This window comes from Pelobates fuscus, chromosome 5 (assembly GCF_036172605.1).
Source record: "Pelobates fuscus isolate aPelFus1 chromosome 5, aPelFus1.pri, whole genome shotgun sequence".
Classification (NCBI taxonomy): domain Eukaryota; kingdom Metazoa; phylum Chordata; class Amphibia; order Anura; family Pelobatidae; genus Pelobates; species Pelobates fuscus.
In genome coordinates, this window is record NC_086321.1 from 178,463,799 (window position 1) to 178,482,560 (window position 18,762).

Sequence of the window (18,762 nt, forward strand, 5' to 3'; positions counted from 1 at the left end):
GTTCGATTCACTTTGCCTTTGGAACATCATTAGCCAACCTGAAACATGGGTTCATGGGCTGTCATATCAATTCTGTGCATATTGGATGTGTTTTGTCCACACTGGATGATGTACAGTGGCAGCATGTACCCCTCCATCCAGCCATGTCCTTGGAACTGGATAGAGGTCCGTTTCATTTTTATTTATTTTTTTAGCTTTAATGTGGATAGGACCATTCTCCCTACCAACTAACCACAACACCAGAGGAGACAATTTATTCATAAACTAGTGAATGAGGTTTTAAATATGCTGTGCTCTCACAAATTCTGCACCTTTACCGCACTTAAAAACAAAACACACACACACACACACGGAAGCAATGCTCTGAATGGACGGCAGATGGGAAGTGTAAAAGGATGTAGAATTCTGTAGAATATAAAACCAGTGTTCTGTGAAGTACTTGCATGAAATATCTGAGGACTCTTGTTTTATGTGAATTCAATGAGAATTTGAGTACTTGTATTTGTACTTCAAAAGAAAAATAGAAACAATCCTTAAAGTTTTTAACAAAAAGGACATATAAGAAGAATAACAAAAATATTTTGATGAGGAGAACTGGGTAAATTCTGGTAACTATTAAATACCAGAGGTAATAAAGTTATGATACATGATAGCAAGAAACGAACGCTAAATCTGGAACAGATTCAAGATGAACTATGTAGCAGGTTACTTACATATGCAAACCATATTCATTAAAGTTCGCATGGTATACTATTTAATTCGCATTGAACCCATCTCATTCCCGATCATTATAAATATAAAAAATAATCAGGATTTGAAGAACTATACCTGGGTGGGATAACTACAACTCTGGTGTTAATGCTGGCCAATACCCACAATCCTGAGCCAGTCACAGCACAATTACCAAGAGTGATAGGGGTTTCAGTCCAGCAGGCAGCTTCTCAATTCTGGATTTTATAGGATTGCCCTGGAAACAGAACGGTGGAGACCCCTTGCGGATATTCGTTTCAAGTATATATATGTGGAACTGTATATAGTACGCAATATGTATATCCATGTGTATGTGTGTATATGTAAGACTACTGACCATCTATACAAAATTACAAAGAATATAGGCTGTTCGCTGAACTTTAGAACTATTGAATTTATACAAACGTATAACTTAAACTGTGTATTTTCAAATATGAAATATAGGACTGCTTCACATCCAGTAATAGATGCACCTTATCTGCTATACAGCCCTAATGACTTCTGCAAAGGAATATGGGTTAGTTCTTGGGTGACACACATATAAATATAAGTACAATCAATGCCTCTGCAAGCAAGGCACATCATAAGACGGAAAACAAATATAAGACTGTCTGCACGCAATGACATTAAGAATCTATGGCTTCTACTTGGATGGCAGCTTGAAACCTTATATTTATTCTACAGATGCAAACCATCTCCATAAAAGAACAAGATGCACTCCAATTGTTTTATATGTGCCAGGCAGGATAGGGGAAGGGTTTTATTTTTGTCCGATAAGCATGTTCCTGGAGGCAAAGCAAATCATAGTCATCTGCCTACATTGTCCAAATCATAGTCTGATAAACAGGGCTTTTTACTGTACTAAACCACCAAGTAGAATATAGGTTTTAAATCGGACCAAAGCAACTTGCCATAGTCAGTGAAATGTATTTACTGAATCAAGAATTGTAGAGAATGTACAAATTTGACTAGTCTGATCTTCTATTTTAAAATACCCCTAGTTAGCTAGGTTTCCAGCTCAGATGTATTAGCCTAAGTGTGCAATGCCTTTTGTCTGTTCTCCTATACCAAGTTTAATAAGAAACTGCCATTTGTATCATTCTCTGATAGTCAGCATTGTTTGGAAAATACCAAGAGCTAAATAATTTAAGTAAAATCATGTGCAAAAATTTAACTGAACTAGAGTAAGGACAGACATCCTTAACATAGTTTAAATTTTTTTTTTTATTACCTGTAACCGATGTGTGGCCAATTTTCTTACATTAAATAGTCTAACCTCTCTCCTGCATGCATACAGTCTTCAACTAAACCTTTTTATACTCTTATAATCTTATGCAAAACATATGGAGCCGTAAACCTAAACTCCAAGTCAGCACCGGTAACATTTATGCTGTGAGACTAGCCTGTTTCTTGTAGGCCGCATCTTTATGTTATTGAAAGCTCATTTACCTGGAATAGCATGCTATGCAGCACTTTAAGCAAGCTCAACATACAGTAGCATGTCACTAATTTCTTAAGCGTGTTAACATCTCTTATTGAGACCACTCATAGAGTCAGACTGTGTAACCTGTTTTGATGACACTTCTGATCTCTCACCACTGACATACCTCTAATGCTTGTTCTACTATTCTATACATAACCTGATTCTATTAACTAAAAAATTGTGCTGTTTTTGACTTTCATGGCACTGGTTATCCTGTATTTTCTCACTAGCTTGTACCCGCTGTTGTGGCAATACAAGCATGTTTGTAACTCAAAGCACAGCAAAAATAAAGATTGACAAAAAATAAAAATAGTTTTTTTTTTTTTATCAAAATGATAGAAATGATTTGGGGATTTCAGGGTATAAAAAAAAAAAAAACAAAGACATTTGTCTGGATCAATGTGTACATTATGCCAATTGTCTTACTTCCTGAACTGAAATAATATCTCAATGCCTTTATAATACCTTACATCAACAGTGACTGTCTCAGAGTGTGTAGAATACAACTCCTATAACTCTCTGCCAACTATAGGCCAGAAGAATTGTAGTCTGACTAGCGCTAGCAGATCAGTCTTAAATCTCTGCTTCGTACTGTACTGGATAATTGTCTTCCTATGTTAAAACACTAGCTGCTGGCAATGTAGACATTCTTGAATGTATCAAGGGCACAGGACAGAAACTTGTGTAAATACAGTCATTTTCTCAGTAGCTGCTAGTCCCTGGGAGAACAGAACTGCAATTACACAGTTTAATGGGAAAGGAACAGTGGCAGGGAACGTGAAGGAGTATGTATGCTTCCACAACGAAATCCCGTACTCCTGCTGTCTGCGGCATCCCTTGCACTGCCCCAGGCTCTTGTTTAGACAGAGCTCTGCCTATCTGTCCATGAAAGGAATGGCACTGGATGTTCAGCAGGTCTCATGCATGCTCCCCACTTTTACATATTTTATCCCAATAAGGCAGCGAGATCAGGACTTGTTTAGTTTTTTTCCTCTCCCACCCCCCTCTCCTCCCCCCCCCCCCCCCCCCCCCCCTTCTCTGCACTATTTTATTTTAACACTGTGGCTGCCGCTGGGGTGAAAAGTTCACGTCAAATTAAAAGGCACTTATTTTTGGGTTTCATAAATCCCCTTATGAAACAGCCTTCTCTGCTTGGGTGCCATTTCCCAAAGCAGTCTACTTCATTTACATCCTGATCGCTGAAGGATAAAATCATAGCACTTAACCATCTTCCATGATATTTCAAAGCAATATATTTAATATTTCGCAATGCATCATTTTTAGAGGTCCTAAGTACCAAGTAATCCCAATACAAGCAAAGAGGCTCACCATAGTCACATTGATGTGAATAAAGCCTGAGAAATGGGGAATAAGACGTATTTATTACTTGGTGCCTGTACTTTACAATCACTTCCATTTCATCTTCAAATCATACATGGCACAGAACTCATTCATTTTCTAAAAAGAACACAACGAACTATCTTCAACAACTGTACTGCATGTCATGTTTAGGACAGACTGCAGCCAATAGGGTAAACAAGGTTTCCATACTAGAATAGAATCGTATTAAGCTGTTACTTCACAGAATAGCTTTCAAGAGGTTTGCAAAGGAGAAACCGAGATAATTTATGTAAACATAAAATATAATCTAGGTTTTTTTTAAAACAAAACCCATGAAACACTACATTATAAAAAAAAAAAAAAAAAAAAAAAAAATTATGAGTTTAGGCAAACTCATAATTTGAACAATCCCCGCATATATCAGAATGACAAAACAATTTGGACAGGTTTTATAGACCCCGTGTTAAATGATGTCCCATTTCAGAGCTTGTTTATTTATCCTTTATCTTCATCCAAGTGGAATTTTTATGCCGGTAATATACCAAGTGGTACCACGAGTAGTGAAAAGGAACAGACAGTGATTAAGTAAGAGTCACGGAGGTAGATCAAACAGAATTTAATGTAAGAGAAGATTGTAAAATAGGTGTAATATTGAAAAAAGCATTTAAAAACAATTCACAAGGTAAGTAATATTAAGAGGTGAAGATGATACTTGACGTGGCCTGGTTCCCTCCATTACGAGGTTCAAAAAAGTATTTAAGAAGAAGAAAAGTAATGACAAACATGTTATAGTGTTAAATAACAAAGATTAGACCTGGCAAAAATATAACGCATTTGAAACACTTGTGATGGCTAAATACGGTAAGCCTTTATGTGACAAGGGAGTTTAGAACTATATAGACTGCTCAATTCAACACTGGCTTGTTGCATACAATCTGTTCTAGACTTGGTGTTGTTTTGGAAAGAGCAGAGTGTGCAAGTAGCAGTAGAATAAGGCGGTAAGTAAACGACCGTTGTAACATTGAGATAAAAAGATAGAAAGGCACACATAGAACATAAAAAAACGCACAAATGATAATATTATAGCCATTTATATAGCGCCAACAGATTCCGTAGCGCTTTACAATATTGTTAGAGGGGGGGGGGGATTTAACTATAAATAAGACAATTACAAAAAAAGCTTACAGGAACGATAGGTTGAAGGTATAGATCATACGGATTAATTCTGGCTTTTGTAATAAAAAATTAAATAAATACAAAGAAACAGAGGTAGCTTAAATGCGATGAAAGATCATAACATGTCCCACCATTTAGAATCGAGTTTTACAGACTTACCTGGCTCACTGGAAGTCTCTGGTGCTTTATCCCCAGGAAAGGTTTGCTTGTTATCAGCTCCCAGCTAAAGTAAATAAAATATACTTAGTTATGTGTACAAACTGCCCACAACCTTCAAATGACCCCTTTAGCTTCTCTTTAATACTAACTGTTTTAAAGGGAAAGTATCATTTTTCTTTACAATAATATATACATTTAAAAACAACATTTACTATAATTTCTAAGTAGAAACAACACGTAATACTAGGTTTTCAGACAATGTTGAACTTATTAGCATTATAATCATTTTTTTACTTTCATTGGGTAATAAATATACGGTCTTGGAATTAAAAAACAAACAATATATATTAAAGCAGCACTGTCACGCCGAACTTGCCTTTCTCCAATGGTTTCCTCTTCTCTTCCTCTCTCAGAATTTGTTCTCTTTTCTTTATTTCTGATATAGTTTTCTTTAAAACATAAGACAAAGTAGGGACTACTTTTTGTCTTGTGTATTTTTTCTACACTTGAGTTTGACCAAGGGAGGAGGAGCTTAAGTCAGCTCCATTTCCTGTGTCAAAGTAAGTACTCACCTGAATCTCTCAGAATCTGTTCTTTGTTACTTTATTTCTGATCTAGTTTTCTTTAAAGCATAAGACAAAGTAGGGATTAGATCAGAAATAAAGAAACAAAGAACAGATCCCGAGAGAGGAAGAGACGAGCAAACAATAAGAGAAAGGTACGTTTGGAGTGACGGTACTTTTTGATTAAAGCTGCACTAAGTGTGAACACAATTTATAAAAAAAAAATCTACTGACAAACCTAAGGAAATCAGAGTGGGTTATGAGCTGGGTTAGCATATACCTTATATGACAACCTATGCAAAATTACTCTAGATCAGAAGATAAAATGCAATATATGGAAAAATACGTATTTTTTTTGTACTTTGGGGAAAGTAAAAAATAAAAAAAATAAAGTTCCCCCTCAAGTTCCTTTGTATTCGGCTTTGATCTCATTGCAAATTTCCCTAATCTAGGTAGATCGGTGATTTGGTTGAATTACGTACCTCCTAAGCGTTATATGGACGTATAACCAAGCAAACAATAAGCATGACAGACAAGCATGTTTTCGTTTGCATTGGGATTCAGGCACTTGGTGCCAAAAAGAGATGATTGAGTCGGGAAATTGCGGGCTAGGGTACAACCACCAAATTTGTGGACTTTATTTTTTTGTGCCAAAGAATCTCTTTTTTTTGTTGAATTTTATTCATAGATCATGTGAGACGTGACCAATTAAAGCAGCACTGTCATGCCGAACTTCCCTTTCTTTAATCGCTTCCTCTTCTATCCCTCTCTCAAGATCTGTTCTCCATTTCTTCCTGTCTGATCTCATTTTCTTTAAAACATAAGACAATGTAGGGACTCGCTATGCCGCGAGTAGGGGCATGTCCACTAATCACCGTTGCAAAAAAATGTAACAAAGCACCCCCCCCCCCATAAATGGCCCCATGGTGGGGCATCTATTAACTAGCCGGGGGTCCCATGAGCGGCTGGTGGGGGCCCTAAAGGACAATGGGAAGAGGTGGGGGATCTATTGTCATTTATAGACAATAGTTAGTAAATGGGGCTATTTGTTGGAGGGGGCACTAAATTAAGAAAAAAATTCCTGGCACTAAATTAAGAAGAAAAAAAAAATTAGGTAATATGGGGGCTTGAGGGTGACAATTAGATGTAGTGGAGTTGGGAGGGGTTATAAAAATAATAACTAGATTCAGCCAGGACAGTGCCGCTGAGGCGGGGGCAAAAAAAAGCCCAAAAAACATGTATTTTACATACAGTAAAAAAAATACTGAAAATGGAATCTAATTAACCAAAATTATATATTTTCTCATGGACTCATTGGATAAACCATTCCCAGTTACAAGAAAGAAATGGAAAGAGCATGTACATGTATTTGCAGCTAGCATGCATCTGTAACCAATGTCAACCCCTACTATGTCTCAGTTAAGTATTGAACCCACGATACAAACCAAGGAATCCATGCTGAAAGCTAAACAAGACTGCTACAGAAGTCAAGTAGACCATAAAGAAAGGGGTGGGGTCAGATCCACATATAACCCCCTAACAAGCAGAGGAATAAATCAAAATACTCAAATTTCAGCTAGTTGATAATCATTCTAATTTGGCCACAATTGGAATAGCTAACATGAAAGCGTACTTTCTGAAGCAGCAATTGGACTGGTGATGGGTTGATCTGTGGGCAACTGCAGGACCCTGCTTTAGTGTGAAACCACCAAACATATACCAGAGGATCGCACAAGGTGCATTCTGACACCATAACCATTACAGTGGACATTAGCTTTGAGTGCCCTGTTAAAGTGAACGTGGCATCCAGCAAATGTGTTGATGCAAAGGACTGCTTAGAAAGATACAGTTCAAACTGCTACCAAGATTAGAGATTTCAGGATATACTCCCGTGATGCCCTTAAAGACCTACTTCAATTTACTAGCATTATCACCACTCCCCTCCCAAAAAAAAACAAAAAAAAAATTAAAAAAAAAAAAAATGTATCTTACTTCCCACACCAAGGCAAAGTTCTCCAGCAGCCCACTCCTTCTCCAGTGAAGCCACTTCTTTTCACTGCAGGTGGAGGTTTGTCAGGGAAGACAGGCTGAGGGGAGAACTTGGGCAGTATTGGAGGGATGCTAATAACAGCTGCCTAATATGCACAAATCTGACATTAGCCAGCCTGGGACTCATTCTGGGCTGGCTAGTAATCCTGTTGGAGGTGGATTTCATCTATATACTGAGCTAGTCAAGTGCAAGAAAATGTATAGAGGAAAAGCTATTTTGTACTAGATGGATCTTCTTAAGCTTTACCATTGTGCCACTGACATGGCAGTAAAGACGGCATGGAAGCCTAATCATGCCACACACGGCCTAAAACGGCACAGTCCTACCTCACAATGCCAAGCATCTGTACTCAAGGAACTAGAAGACACATTTTGCTTCATTAGACAGGAAGAGCAGCTGACCAATACAGCCCATGGTGCCATGCTATGAGTAGAAAATGTGTCCCAGGAGCAATCCTTAGGGAAGGCAATATTTTAATCTACACAAATTGAGGAAATTATACCAAACACACAGTATAGATTATATTTATACCTGCAGAAATGTGAGCTTTTCATGCATGATTTGTGAAAGACTGATTCACTAGGATAATTAAATGACATTCTGCCATTCCCATAACAGAGCATTTACTTTTTATTCAGTGGCTATAATTATAGTGTTCACGTAATTACCAAATAACAGAGGAGGACGTATGATATCTGTCCTGGGGGTTAGTAAAACACTCCTTTTAAGGAATAACAAAAGGACTGAATAAGATAACAATTATGGTTGCCAAAAAGAATGACAGTGGGTTATAGAAAATTACCCTAGTACTGGTGTGAATAGCAACTTTGTCAAGTGGTTCTATTCTAGGTTTTTCATCCACCACAGAATTCAGATGCAGGGGGCCCTCTTGTTCACATATATTTGAATGTTTTTCGTCCTGCAAGTCATTGTTCTGTACAGAAAGCTCTTTGAACTGTGTGTTTCTGCCGTTTTGTGATGTAGCTTCAGGATCAGAGTCTGTACTGCATGTGCTGTGCTCTATAACTTCAGATACATTTGCGGCTTCTGACGATGTTGAAGAAGAGGAGGAACTTGATGACTGTTTCTTGGCAGGATCACTGAAATGCAGTAGTAAATCTGAGGGTACATCTGTAACATCTAGTTTAAAAAAAAAAAAGTATTATAAAATAAAAAAGGTTTTTCATTTAGTATACACTAGAACAAAAATGTAAAATGCTGCAGATACAGGTTGCATAATGCATTCTTAAAAATGCATTAAAACATGCAAAACAATTAAACACAAATAAGAAGTGCTTGCGCGAAATCTTCGCAAGTGCCCTGAGGTTGTTGAAACCTGACAGTCAGTCAGTCCTGGCCTTTCCAGTGTGATGGACATAGCTCACACTGCCTGCAAGTGTTTGTAGAATTTACAGTTAAGTAGTAGTTCCTAAAAAAAGGCAATATTGAAACTGCAGCTCAAGATAATAGAAGCCCAGCATGAGTTGCACCAGCTTGCCAAATGTTTCCAACCAGAGACCAAGTCACATAAAAATGCTCTTAAAGCAGGGGTTCTCAATCCAGTCCTCAAGGGCCCCCTAACAGTCCAGGATTTAGGGATTACCTGGGTGCGTATAAGGTGTTTAGAAAAAGGAAGAACAAATAAAAAGGCAGGGGTGGGCAATCTTCGGCCCTCCAGATGTTATTGACTACATCTCCCGTGATGCTTTGCAAGTTTATGGGAGATGTAGTCCAAAACATCTGGAGGGTTGAAGATTGCCCACAGCTGGTCTAAGGTGTTTTTTTCTTTTTCTAAACACCTTAGACACACCCAGGTAGTCTCTAAATCCTGGACTGGTAGGGGGTCCTTGAGGACTGGGTTGAGAACCAATGTCTTAAAGAAAGCTGTGAGAAAATCCCATCAGTAATTGAGAATTGCAAGGCACATGCCATGTGAATGCACTCACCATGCCAAAAGTATTTTTACAGGCAGGGAAAAAATAGCCTCCTATTTTTTTTTTTTTATAAATTCTTTATTTTGGATGTTTTGAGTTGGTGGGGGTAGAGAAAAGAAAACGGGGGACAACAGTTTGTGGTACAGTTTTCTCAAAACATGTGTAGGTTTTATATAACATTCAAACAAACCAAACGTGCAGATCAGTTGTACGTCGATAGTTTCTGTATATATCGTTAGCAAATATGCATTTACCGTTTACTTATCGACTTCTGTGATTGTGTAGTCTTGGGTTTGAGGTGGGGTACAGAAATAAGAGGGTTGGGGGATGGGGTGCCTTATCGTAGACTTTTAATTTGTAAGTTCTGTTTTGGGCCAGGCCTTGGGGTGTTGCTTGTTGGCTCCTCCTCTGATTAGGGTGTCTATCTAGTCTGTTTCCCGGATCAGAGGGAATCTTCCTGGATGTGCTTGGTCTGGTGCGCATGTTTATTTGATGCCTGATGGGTATCGGGGTTATGTTAAAGGTCCGGGGGGTTGTGTGTTTGAGTTTGTCTTCTTGCTTTCCTTGGGTGGGCAATTATGTGTTGGTGGGTGTGGGTTCCTCGTGGTTATTACGTTTGGTGTGGGTCGGTTGGAGTCCTTTGGTGTTGGTGGGGGGAGGGGTGCTAGGGGAAGTGACAGGGTGGTTAGGTTTGGTGGGGTGTAGGTTGTTGGGGGAAGTCGGGTCAGCTGTCTGCTGTTGGTGTGTCTCTGTTGTGGGGGCTTGGTTATATGTGGCCGTGTCTGTTTGTTTGCTGGATATTTTTGTCTGTGGTGTTCGAGGGCTTGAGGGGTGATTGGCTTTTGGGATCTCGTGTTCGTGGGGGTCGGGGTGGGGGTGTTGGAGGAGTCTTCCCGTTTGTTCGTATGTGCCTTATGAAGGGTTATGTGGGGAGGGGGTGAGTGCCCGCGTCCGCCGAGCCCCTGGAGGGGGAGAGAGAGGAGGGAGGAGGAAGAAAGAAGAAAAGGGGAGAGAGAGAGAGAGAAAAAAAAAAAAAGGAGAGGGAGTGCCACGCACCTTGAGGGGGGGGGAGGGGGGGGGGAGGGGTGGAGGGGGTTGGGTGAAGTTAGGGTTGGTTGGTTTTGGTTCTGTAAATGGTTCTCCAGTCGTTTGCGGTAGGTTCGGGTGCTCTGTGTGACTGTTATGTGATGTAGCGGTTCACGGTCCATTCTACGGCGGGGGCGTGGCTGTCAGAGTATCGCTTTAGGTGGGTCTGTCTCTGTTTAGGGATTTGTGTTGAGGGCGGTTGCGTTTGGATTCTAGTACTTTGCGTCCCAGAGTTCCCAGGTTCAGTGAAACGTTTTGTACGAGTCGTGTATTTGTGCAGTCAGTTCGTCTAGATCTCGTGTTTCTTTGATTTTGCGGATGATGGTTGCTAGGTCGGGGATCCGCTGGTCTGCCCACAGTTCTGCTATTGATCGCCTTGTTGCTAGGGTTATGCGGGCTACTAGTTCATTTTCGCTTCTCGTGAGGGTGTCCATTGGTTTAGTGAATAGCATTGTCCACGGCTGTGCTGTTATGGGTTTTTCGAGTATTTGTTCTATGAGTTCTTGTACTTCGTTCCAGAGTGGTTTGAGTTTGGGGCAGCTCCACCAACAGTGGAGGTAACTGCCCCTCTCGCCGCATAGTTTCCAGCATTGGTCGTTGGGTTTTTGGCCCATTTTGTGGAGTCTGTAGGGAGTCAGATACCAGCGGAATAGGGTTTTGTAGGCCTGTTCCTTATGTGTTACGCATATTGTGAGGGATTTCGTTGCTTCCCATATTTCAGCCCAATCACTTGGTTCCTCAGGTGGTCTTATGTCTCTTTCCCAGGCTGCTATGTAGGTGAGGTTGACCTGGGATGTGTTATATAGATGTCGGATATTTGTCCCCGGAGTAGCGGTGCGTCGAAGCTCTGTTTTTCAAATGGTGTCGGTGGTGCCGTTCCTGCTTGTTTGACAATTGGTTGTTGAGCTAGGTATCGTAGTTGGATATAGCGGAAGTAATCTGTTGTAGTCAGTGTCTCTGCGTTTGGGAGGTCCGTGTATCTGAATGTTTCTCCTTGTTTGAAAAGATTCATGAGTCGGGAAAGGTCTCTCTGATCGAATGCGTGGAAGTGTTTTGCAGTCATTCCTGGTGGGAAGATTTTATTGCGATATATTGGCATCATTGAAACGTCTCTTAAAAGCGGTTCCGTCACTTTTAGGGGTCTTCACATTTTCACAAATATCCGTGAAAGTAAAATATCCGGTGTGGGTCCGATGTGAGAGTAAGAGCAATGATGCCTACGGAGGATCCCACAAGACTGCGGAAGCCATATTAATGAATGTCTGAATCCCACAGCAGTCAATTGTGATGGTTTCTGGGATTGGACAAACGTTGACGGCAGAACTCCACCTTTTGCCAACCTCACCTTTATCATAAGACACTGATGAGATCTATAGACTGCATTGGAATTTAAGGGAATTTCCATCTCATTCTTGTTCAGTATTTCATAAAGATTATACTTTCATTAAGTACAGAAATGACAGCGCCGTCATTTCAGTACTAAGGATATGCATATTCTTTAAATGAAGAGATATTGCTTTGAATACGGTGCTGGGGCTTATGAGCTGATAAAAGGTTCTAACGTTATTAACTGGCCGGGTACTCCATTAAACCAATTAAAAGCGACCCGTGTAATTGACTGCAACATGCAGGGATTGACACACAAACACATAATCAAAATCCAGGAGACTCACTTATGCAAACATTGCAACAATGGAGAGCACTCCCTGCAATCACTGAAATGTATTCACAAGAACAAAGAGTGCTTCTCCGTTAATACTGTATCACACTGGGTTAAAGTATAACCAGAAATGTGTTGCATTTTGGCAATGTGAACTGCACCTTGAGTTTCTGTTGTGTGGCTTCTACCATTCTGAGTGCTTCGCAATTCATGGATTTGAGCCTTAATCCTCTGCCTTTCTTCCAGATCCCCTTTCTCCTGCACCTGAAATGACAAACCAAAACAAGGTTGGAGGAATAAAAAAAAAAAGACTGAACTCAGGCAAGTGTATAATTTGGGACAAATGGGAATAGCATGTTCCCAGATTTGTTCAATGATAAAAAGAATACAGGTTTTGTGTACCATGAAAAGTACATTTTAACTTACCAAGGAAGGAACGCTGTCTCGATTCCTCTCCATGCCACTGGAAAGTACAGTTCCATTATCGCGGTCTCTGCTGAAACTGACCAGAGTGCCTGACAGAGATGCAGCTGAAACATTTTTTTTTTTTTTTTATTATATATACACACACATACATACACAAACAGATAAAATTCGTATCTTGCAATACCTTTTTTTTTATTGGACTAACAGAATTTATTTAATGACAAGCTTTCGGGAGAACCTCCCTTTCTCAGATATTACAAGATATCTTTTTACATCTACATCACTGGACTAATGTGGCTACAATCTCTACTTCAACAATACACACACACACATATATATACATAGGCCAGTAAGCCTTACTTCAGTAGTGGGGAAAGTGATGGAAACCATGTTAACCCCTTAAGGACACATGACATGTGTGACATGTCATGATTCCCTTTTACTCCAGAAGTTTGGTCCTTAAGGGGTTAAAGGATAGGATTGTTGAACATCTAAAAAGAGATACAACATGGGTTTACTTCAGGGAGATCATGACAAACTAATCTTGTTGACTTTTTTGATTGGGTAACTAAAATAATAGGTGGTGCAGTAGACATTGCTTACCTAGATTTCAGTAAGGCTTTTGACACTGTTGCACATAGAAGGCTTATCAATAAATTGCAATCTTTAAGTTTGGATTCCAATATTGTTGAATGGGTAAGGCAGTGGCTGAGTGACAGGCAACAGAGGGTTGTAGTCAATGGAGTATATTCGAAGCTTGGGCTTGTCACCAGTGGGGTACCTCAGGGATCTGTACTTGGACCCATTCTCTTTAATATTTTTATTAGTGATATTGCAGAAGGTCTTGATGGTAAGGTATGTCTTTTTGCTGATTATACTAAGATATGTAACAGGGTTGATATTCCAGGAGGGATAGGCCAAATGGCTAATGATTTAGGTAAACTAGAAAAATGGTCAGAGTTGTGGCAACTGACATTTAATGTGGATAAGTGCAAGATAATGTATATTGGACGTAAAAACCCAAGGGCAGAGTACAGAATATTTGATAGAGTCCTAACCTCAACATCTGAGGAAAGGGATTTAGGGGTGATTATTTTTGATGACTTAAAAGGTAGGCAGACATTGTAATAGAGCAGCAGGAAATGCTAGCAGAATGCTTGGTTGTATAGGGAGAGGTATTAGCAGTGGAAAGAGGGAAGTGCTCATGCCATTGTACAGAACACTGGTGAGACCTCACTTGGAGTATTGTACGCAGTACTGGAGACCGTATCTTCAGAAGGATATTGATACCTTAGAGAGAGTTCAGAGAAGGGCTACTAAACTGGTTCAATGGATTGCAGGATAAAACTTACAAGGAAAGGTTAAAAGGTTATATCTTAACAGGTATAGTTTGGAGGAAAGACGAGACAGGGGGGATATAATAGAAACATTTAAATACATAAAGGGAATCAACACAGTAAAGGAGGAGACTATATTTAAAACAAGAAAAACTACCACAACAAGAGGACGGTCTTAAATTAGAGGGACAAAGGTTTAAAAATAATATCAGGAAGTATTACTTTACTGAGAGGGTAGTGGATGCATGGAATAGCCTTCCAGCTGAAGTGGTAGAGGTTAACACAGTAAAGAAGTTTAAGCATGCGTGGGATAGGCATAAGGCTATCCTAACTATAAGATAAGGCCAGAGACTAATGAAAGTATTTAGAAAATTGGGCAGACTAGATGGGCCGAATGGTTCTTATCTGCCGTCACATTCTATGTTTCTATGTTTCTACACACACACAAATACAGATATCTATGCGGTTAGTCACATATTGCTGATCCAGATATATAGCACTCTTTATGGTCATCAAAGACAGGATGCAGGCAGATATTGTGTGTATGGGGCTGGAGAGAGAAGGCAATTTGCAGACTACTATTCCAGTTTATAACAAGCACAGGAAACAGACAGACTAGAGAAGACAACCTTCCTGTTACACACTGCAGCTCCTATCCATCACTTGCCAAACGCAGGAATGGAGCGGAGATTACAGCTCCTATTTGTTTACTTACTGATATCTCAAAGCAAAGAGCTGAACAAATCCAAGGTGATATTGTGTTCAGACTTATAGGACTTAGGAATGACTGCTGAACAAAAGCACAGCAGCTGGAAGTGTTTTTTTGAATCCAATTGAAACACTGCAAATATGCAGAATTGAGCACTAAAATATTCTAAGGTTGTATCCCTATTAAAGGCATGGTGAACATGATGTCAAACCATGTGCTTACCTTCAATTTCGGCATTTCGGATTTTCCTGATCGCAGCCCGGATGAGTTTCCTTTCCTCGTACTCACTGGAAGCTCTGAGCTAAGGTAGAAAAGTTTTGTGTCAGTGCAATGTCACTAGCTGTGATCTCAGTGCACAGCCTAGTGGCAATTGTTAATATTGCAAGTACAGTGTATCATCTGTAGGAATACAGTGACATCTATCTAGTTATGTGCCAGTCCTTACCAGTGCTGTCAGTTCTTCTATGTCACTGATGTCCTGTATCCTTCCTGCCAGGGCATGGAGCGCTCTCTGTTGTTTTTCATCTTGCTCAGCACTATAGAGAAAAAACAAAAAATATTCAGAACACAATACTGCAAACTGTAGGATGTCACACACTTACAGTATATGCATTACAGGGTTAGAAGAACAATACGGTCAGAGGAAATGAACCCATGGAAATCACCTTTTCTTCCACATTGCAAGGTTACAATTGAGATATCTGGTAAATCGTTCAAATGGTCCTGCCTTGTAATAGACACAAATTGCAATGAAGATATGTCAATATAGAACGAGGAAAGTCATGTGATGTCAGTCTGCAAGTCTCTGACAATGGCCAAAGTAAACTGATCATGATAGATGTTGAAGTGAAAATTTACCTAGCAAAGAACCTTTCAGTGGGGAGTAATACGTGCACAAATAATGATCTGTAAAGCAATTGAAGACATAATGGAGAGGTTAATTCTCATTATCTTTGTTATTTTTCCTGATGTCTTCATTGAGAAATGTTGGCTCTGACAACCTATCCCACTGCCCTAGGCTACATTCCATTTTCTATCCACTGTCTCAATACCACCCAAGGTGTAATTATGTACTATACAAAAGAATCATACCTATTATTTACATTGTCTATAATATATATACACGCACACCTGATAATTCATTTGAAAATGAGAAAACACACGTTACTATAAATGTGAGAGGCAGAGCAGGCATGAGTGACACCTAATCAATGGAAAGAAAGTGAGCCCATCTCAATTTACAATAATGGATGGCTTTCTAGTGGTTTTAACTAAAGTAAGAGTGGACAATTAAATCCAGACATGTTGCAACCAAAGATATTGCCGTTTCAAGAAGAGCCGTAATTATTGTCAAGAGTTATCCCTGGTAATTACTAGGTTTTAAATTAGAAAAAGTCATAGACAAAAAAAAAAAAAAAAAACACCGGGAATATGGAGCCCTACATACGTGATTTTTTTTTTTTATCTGATCTTTATCGAAAAGTATACTTCTAGATAATGGATTATGCCAATACTGTAGAAGAAACAGCAGATTTAGAGCAATATAATAGATTTTAGCAATCAGCACTCGTGAGGCTTTGCCAATTTTAAGGTTGGCAAAGTATGATAGAATCTACAGAACTACAACAGCTGTGCGGTGACCATTTGGTCAAACTGACATAGGTTAATCAATAGGATGCAAGTGATTAAATAGTCTGAAACAGAGATGGTTAATGTTTGAGTCTTGTTGCCAAATCTTCCACAAAACTAGAAGTGCCACTCCACTCTAAACATTCAAAGGATTTCACAACAATTTAAATGCTTCTCTGGGATCACAGGGTACTGCTCCCATGCAAAGCTCTACAGTGCAGCATCAGCTGATCGTTCTCAGACAATGAGCTGCATTGCGCTGTCGTGGTTATGGTACATGGAGTGTTCCTTTAATTCTCTTTCCTCTTTTTCCCCCCATTTCCATAACAGATCCCACTTTACCTTCCTCTTTTTCCAGTGCCTACCATTTCATGAGTCACTCTCTACTACTTCCATATCCATAGACTACCCGCACACGATCAGGGACAATTTTCTGTTCTTCAAAAATCTTTTTCCATATAATTTTCTATCCCAAGATCAAATATGCCTCATTTCCATATCAGTAAAATTAATTTAAACTCAACATGCTTTCCCACACAAATACTGCAGGCCAGTATTCTGTTCTATGCTCCTTTACCAATAGGGGCTATCCCTTATAACCATCACACGTTGCCTGATGGTGATCCTAGAGTCCATCTATTTCATAGTATGGTGTATATTTAGAGTTTTATGGCAACGCTGTAGGTAGACTCCAAGAACATTTCATAGCCCACCAAATTTCGAAAGTTGCAACCAGACCATAGTTTCAATGCTGGACTAAAATATCATGGTGAAAGGGATGCAATTTGTATAGATATACATTACATATGTATGTGTATGTATTGTAGGTCTACAGTGTCTAAATTGTAAAGCATTGGATAAAATGTACACACTTTAGTAGTAGTAGTAGAAATACTTATTATATACAAACAGATCTTGTTTTATTGATCTCTATAGGATAAACAAAATAAAATACATAAATAAAAAGCAGACCCAGCTGAGAACAGAATGTTTGACTGAGATTTTTCTGAAGTTATTAGCAGGTACAATGATACATTCAAATGATTGGATCCCACTCACGTAAGAGAATTAATATTCCCTTGCATGGGCAGCTCACTATTTTTATCTAGTGGCGAGAAAACAGTTGCCTTGTATGAGTGTCTCAATTCTGGGGATTTAAGGACAATGTGTGATGTCATACAAAGGCACATGTGGTTTGCTCAAAAATACAATGAATAAATAAATGAAAAGGCTATGGATGATGAAATAGACAATAATACCCCATAGGCTGGTTATAGGAGCATACATATCAGAAATGTATTTAGGATAATGGAGACTCAATAAACCCTCTGATGAACATAAAATTCCAAGTTTTTTTGTGTTTGTTTTTTTATCTCACCTGCTTCTAAATATTTGTATACGTGTAGGAACATATCAGAAAGAGCAATTTCAGCTGGCAAAAAAAATCCAACAATTTGCTAGTGGAGATGAATATACACAAACAGCAATAAACTGTGTGCTCTTATCTTGCAACCAGTGAAAGTAAATAAATTCACATCTGAGAAGGAAAGAAAAACGGACATCAGGATATGAATAGATTTTTGTTTCTCCTCCTGTAACTCCAAATTGGATTTGACAATAAAACACTACTTTGCCCTTTATCTCTCAACCTTTACCACAGCACAGAAGAGATAAGGGCGAGGAGAGGAAATGACAAGAATGGACACATGGACAAGAAGAAATAAAACAACTCCCAGAGTTGTAACTCAATGTTTACAAACCCCTTTACAATAGGTGCAACCAACATGTTTGAATCTTATTTTGATTTTTATCACTCTGTTTATTTAATTTTTTTGTTTTTGTTATCATATCAGTGCACTGTGGGATACATAAAAGAAAAGGGGAGGAGGGTTTGTGCATAACATTTTAAAACAAGCATCACCATTTGTCAGGATGGTGGTATGCAGTGCAGCAGTAATAATATATACACTGATAATCATTCAAGAGGGTACTAATTGCCTAGGGAATTCAGCTGTTAGATGTATGTGAGCATAAGGGTTTCCTATTCAGGGTGGTAGTGTCAGGCCATATATGTGTGCACCTAACCATGGGGGTAGCGGGGATGATTGTATGAGTGGCATTGTGTGTGTGATATCCACATTGTAGCTTTTGGGCAATGCCCTGTCATTCGGATGCCGGAGTGCGTCGGTTATGTGAGCACACTCCGTCCATATGTCAACCTATGAAACTTATACGTATTCTTGTGAAGAGAGTAACGGAAATAAATAAAACATAAGAGCTCGAGCGTCAGGATGTTGTTAAGGCCCTCTGTGTAGGATCGGGTGGTCTATTGATGTTCAGGGTGCTGCTGTTCTGGCTCCGATCTGGAGGGATCTTCAGGACCTGAATACCCAGGGCTTTGAAGAAAATAGGTGCCTCGGCTAGTGATGAGATTTTGAGTAAAGTCCCATTATGAGTGA

At 39.3% G+C, this 18,762-nt stretch overlaps 1 protein-coding gene across 2 annotated transcripts in view; it reads right to left on the minus strand.

Moving 5' to 3' along the window:
* SMTN (smoothelin) overlaps window positions 1-18,762 on the minus strand; it is a 125,374-nt gene that overhangs the window by 35,382 nt on the left and 71,230 nt on the right. For both annotated transcript variants that reach the window (XM_063454780.1, XM_063454781.1), the window contains exons 3-8: window positions 15,120-15,210; window positions 14,897-14,975; window positions 12,629-12,732; window positions 12,364-12,466; window positions 8,325-8,662; window positions 4,910-4,973 (exon numbers count right to left, since the gene is read on the minus strand). In XM_063454780.1, the coding sequence (XP_063310850.1) occupies window positions 4,910-4,973; window positions 8,325-8,662; window positions 12,364-12,466; window positions 12,629-12,732; window positions 14,897-14,975; window positions 15,120-15,210 (779 nt within the window). The remainder of the gene's footprint in view (window positions 1-4,909; window positions 4,974-8,324; window positions 8,663-12,363; window positions 12,467-12,628; window positions 12,733-14,896; window positions 14,976-15,119; window positions 15,211-18,762) is intronic.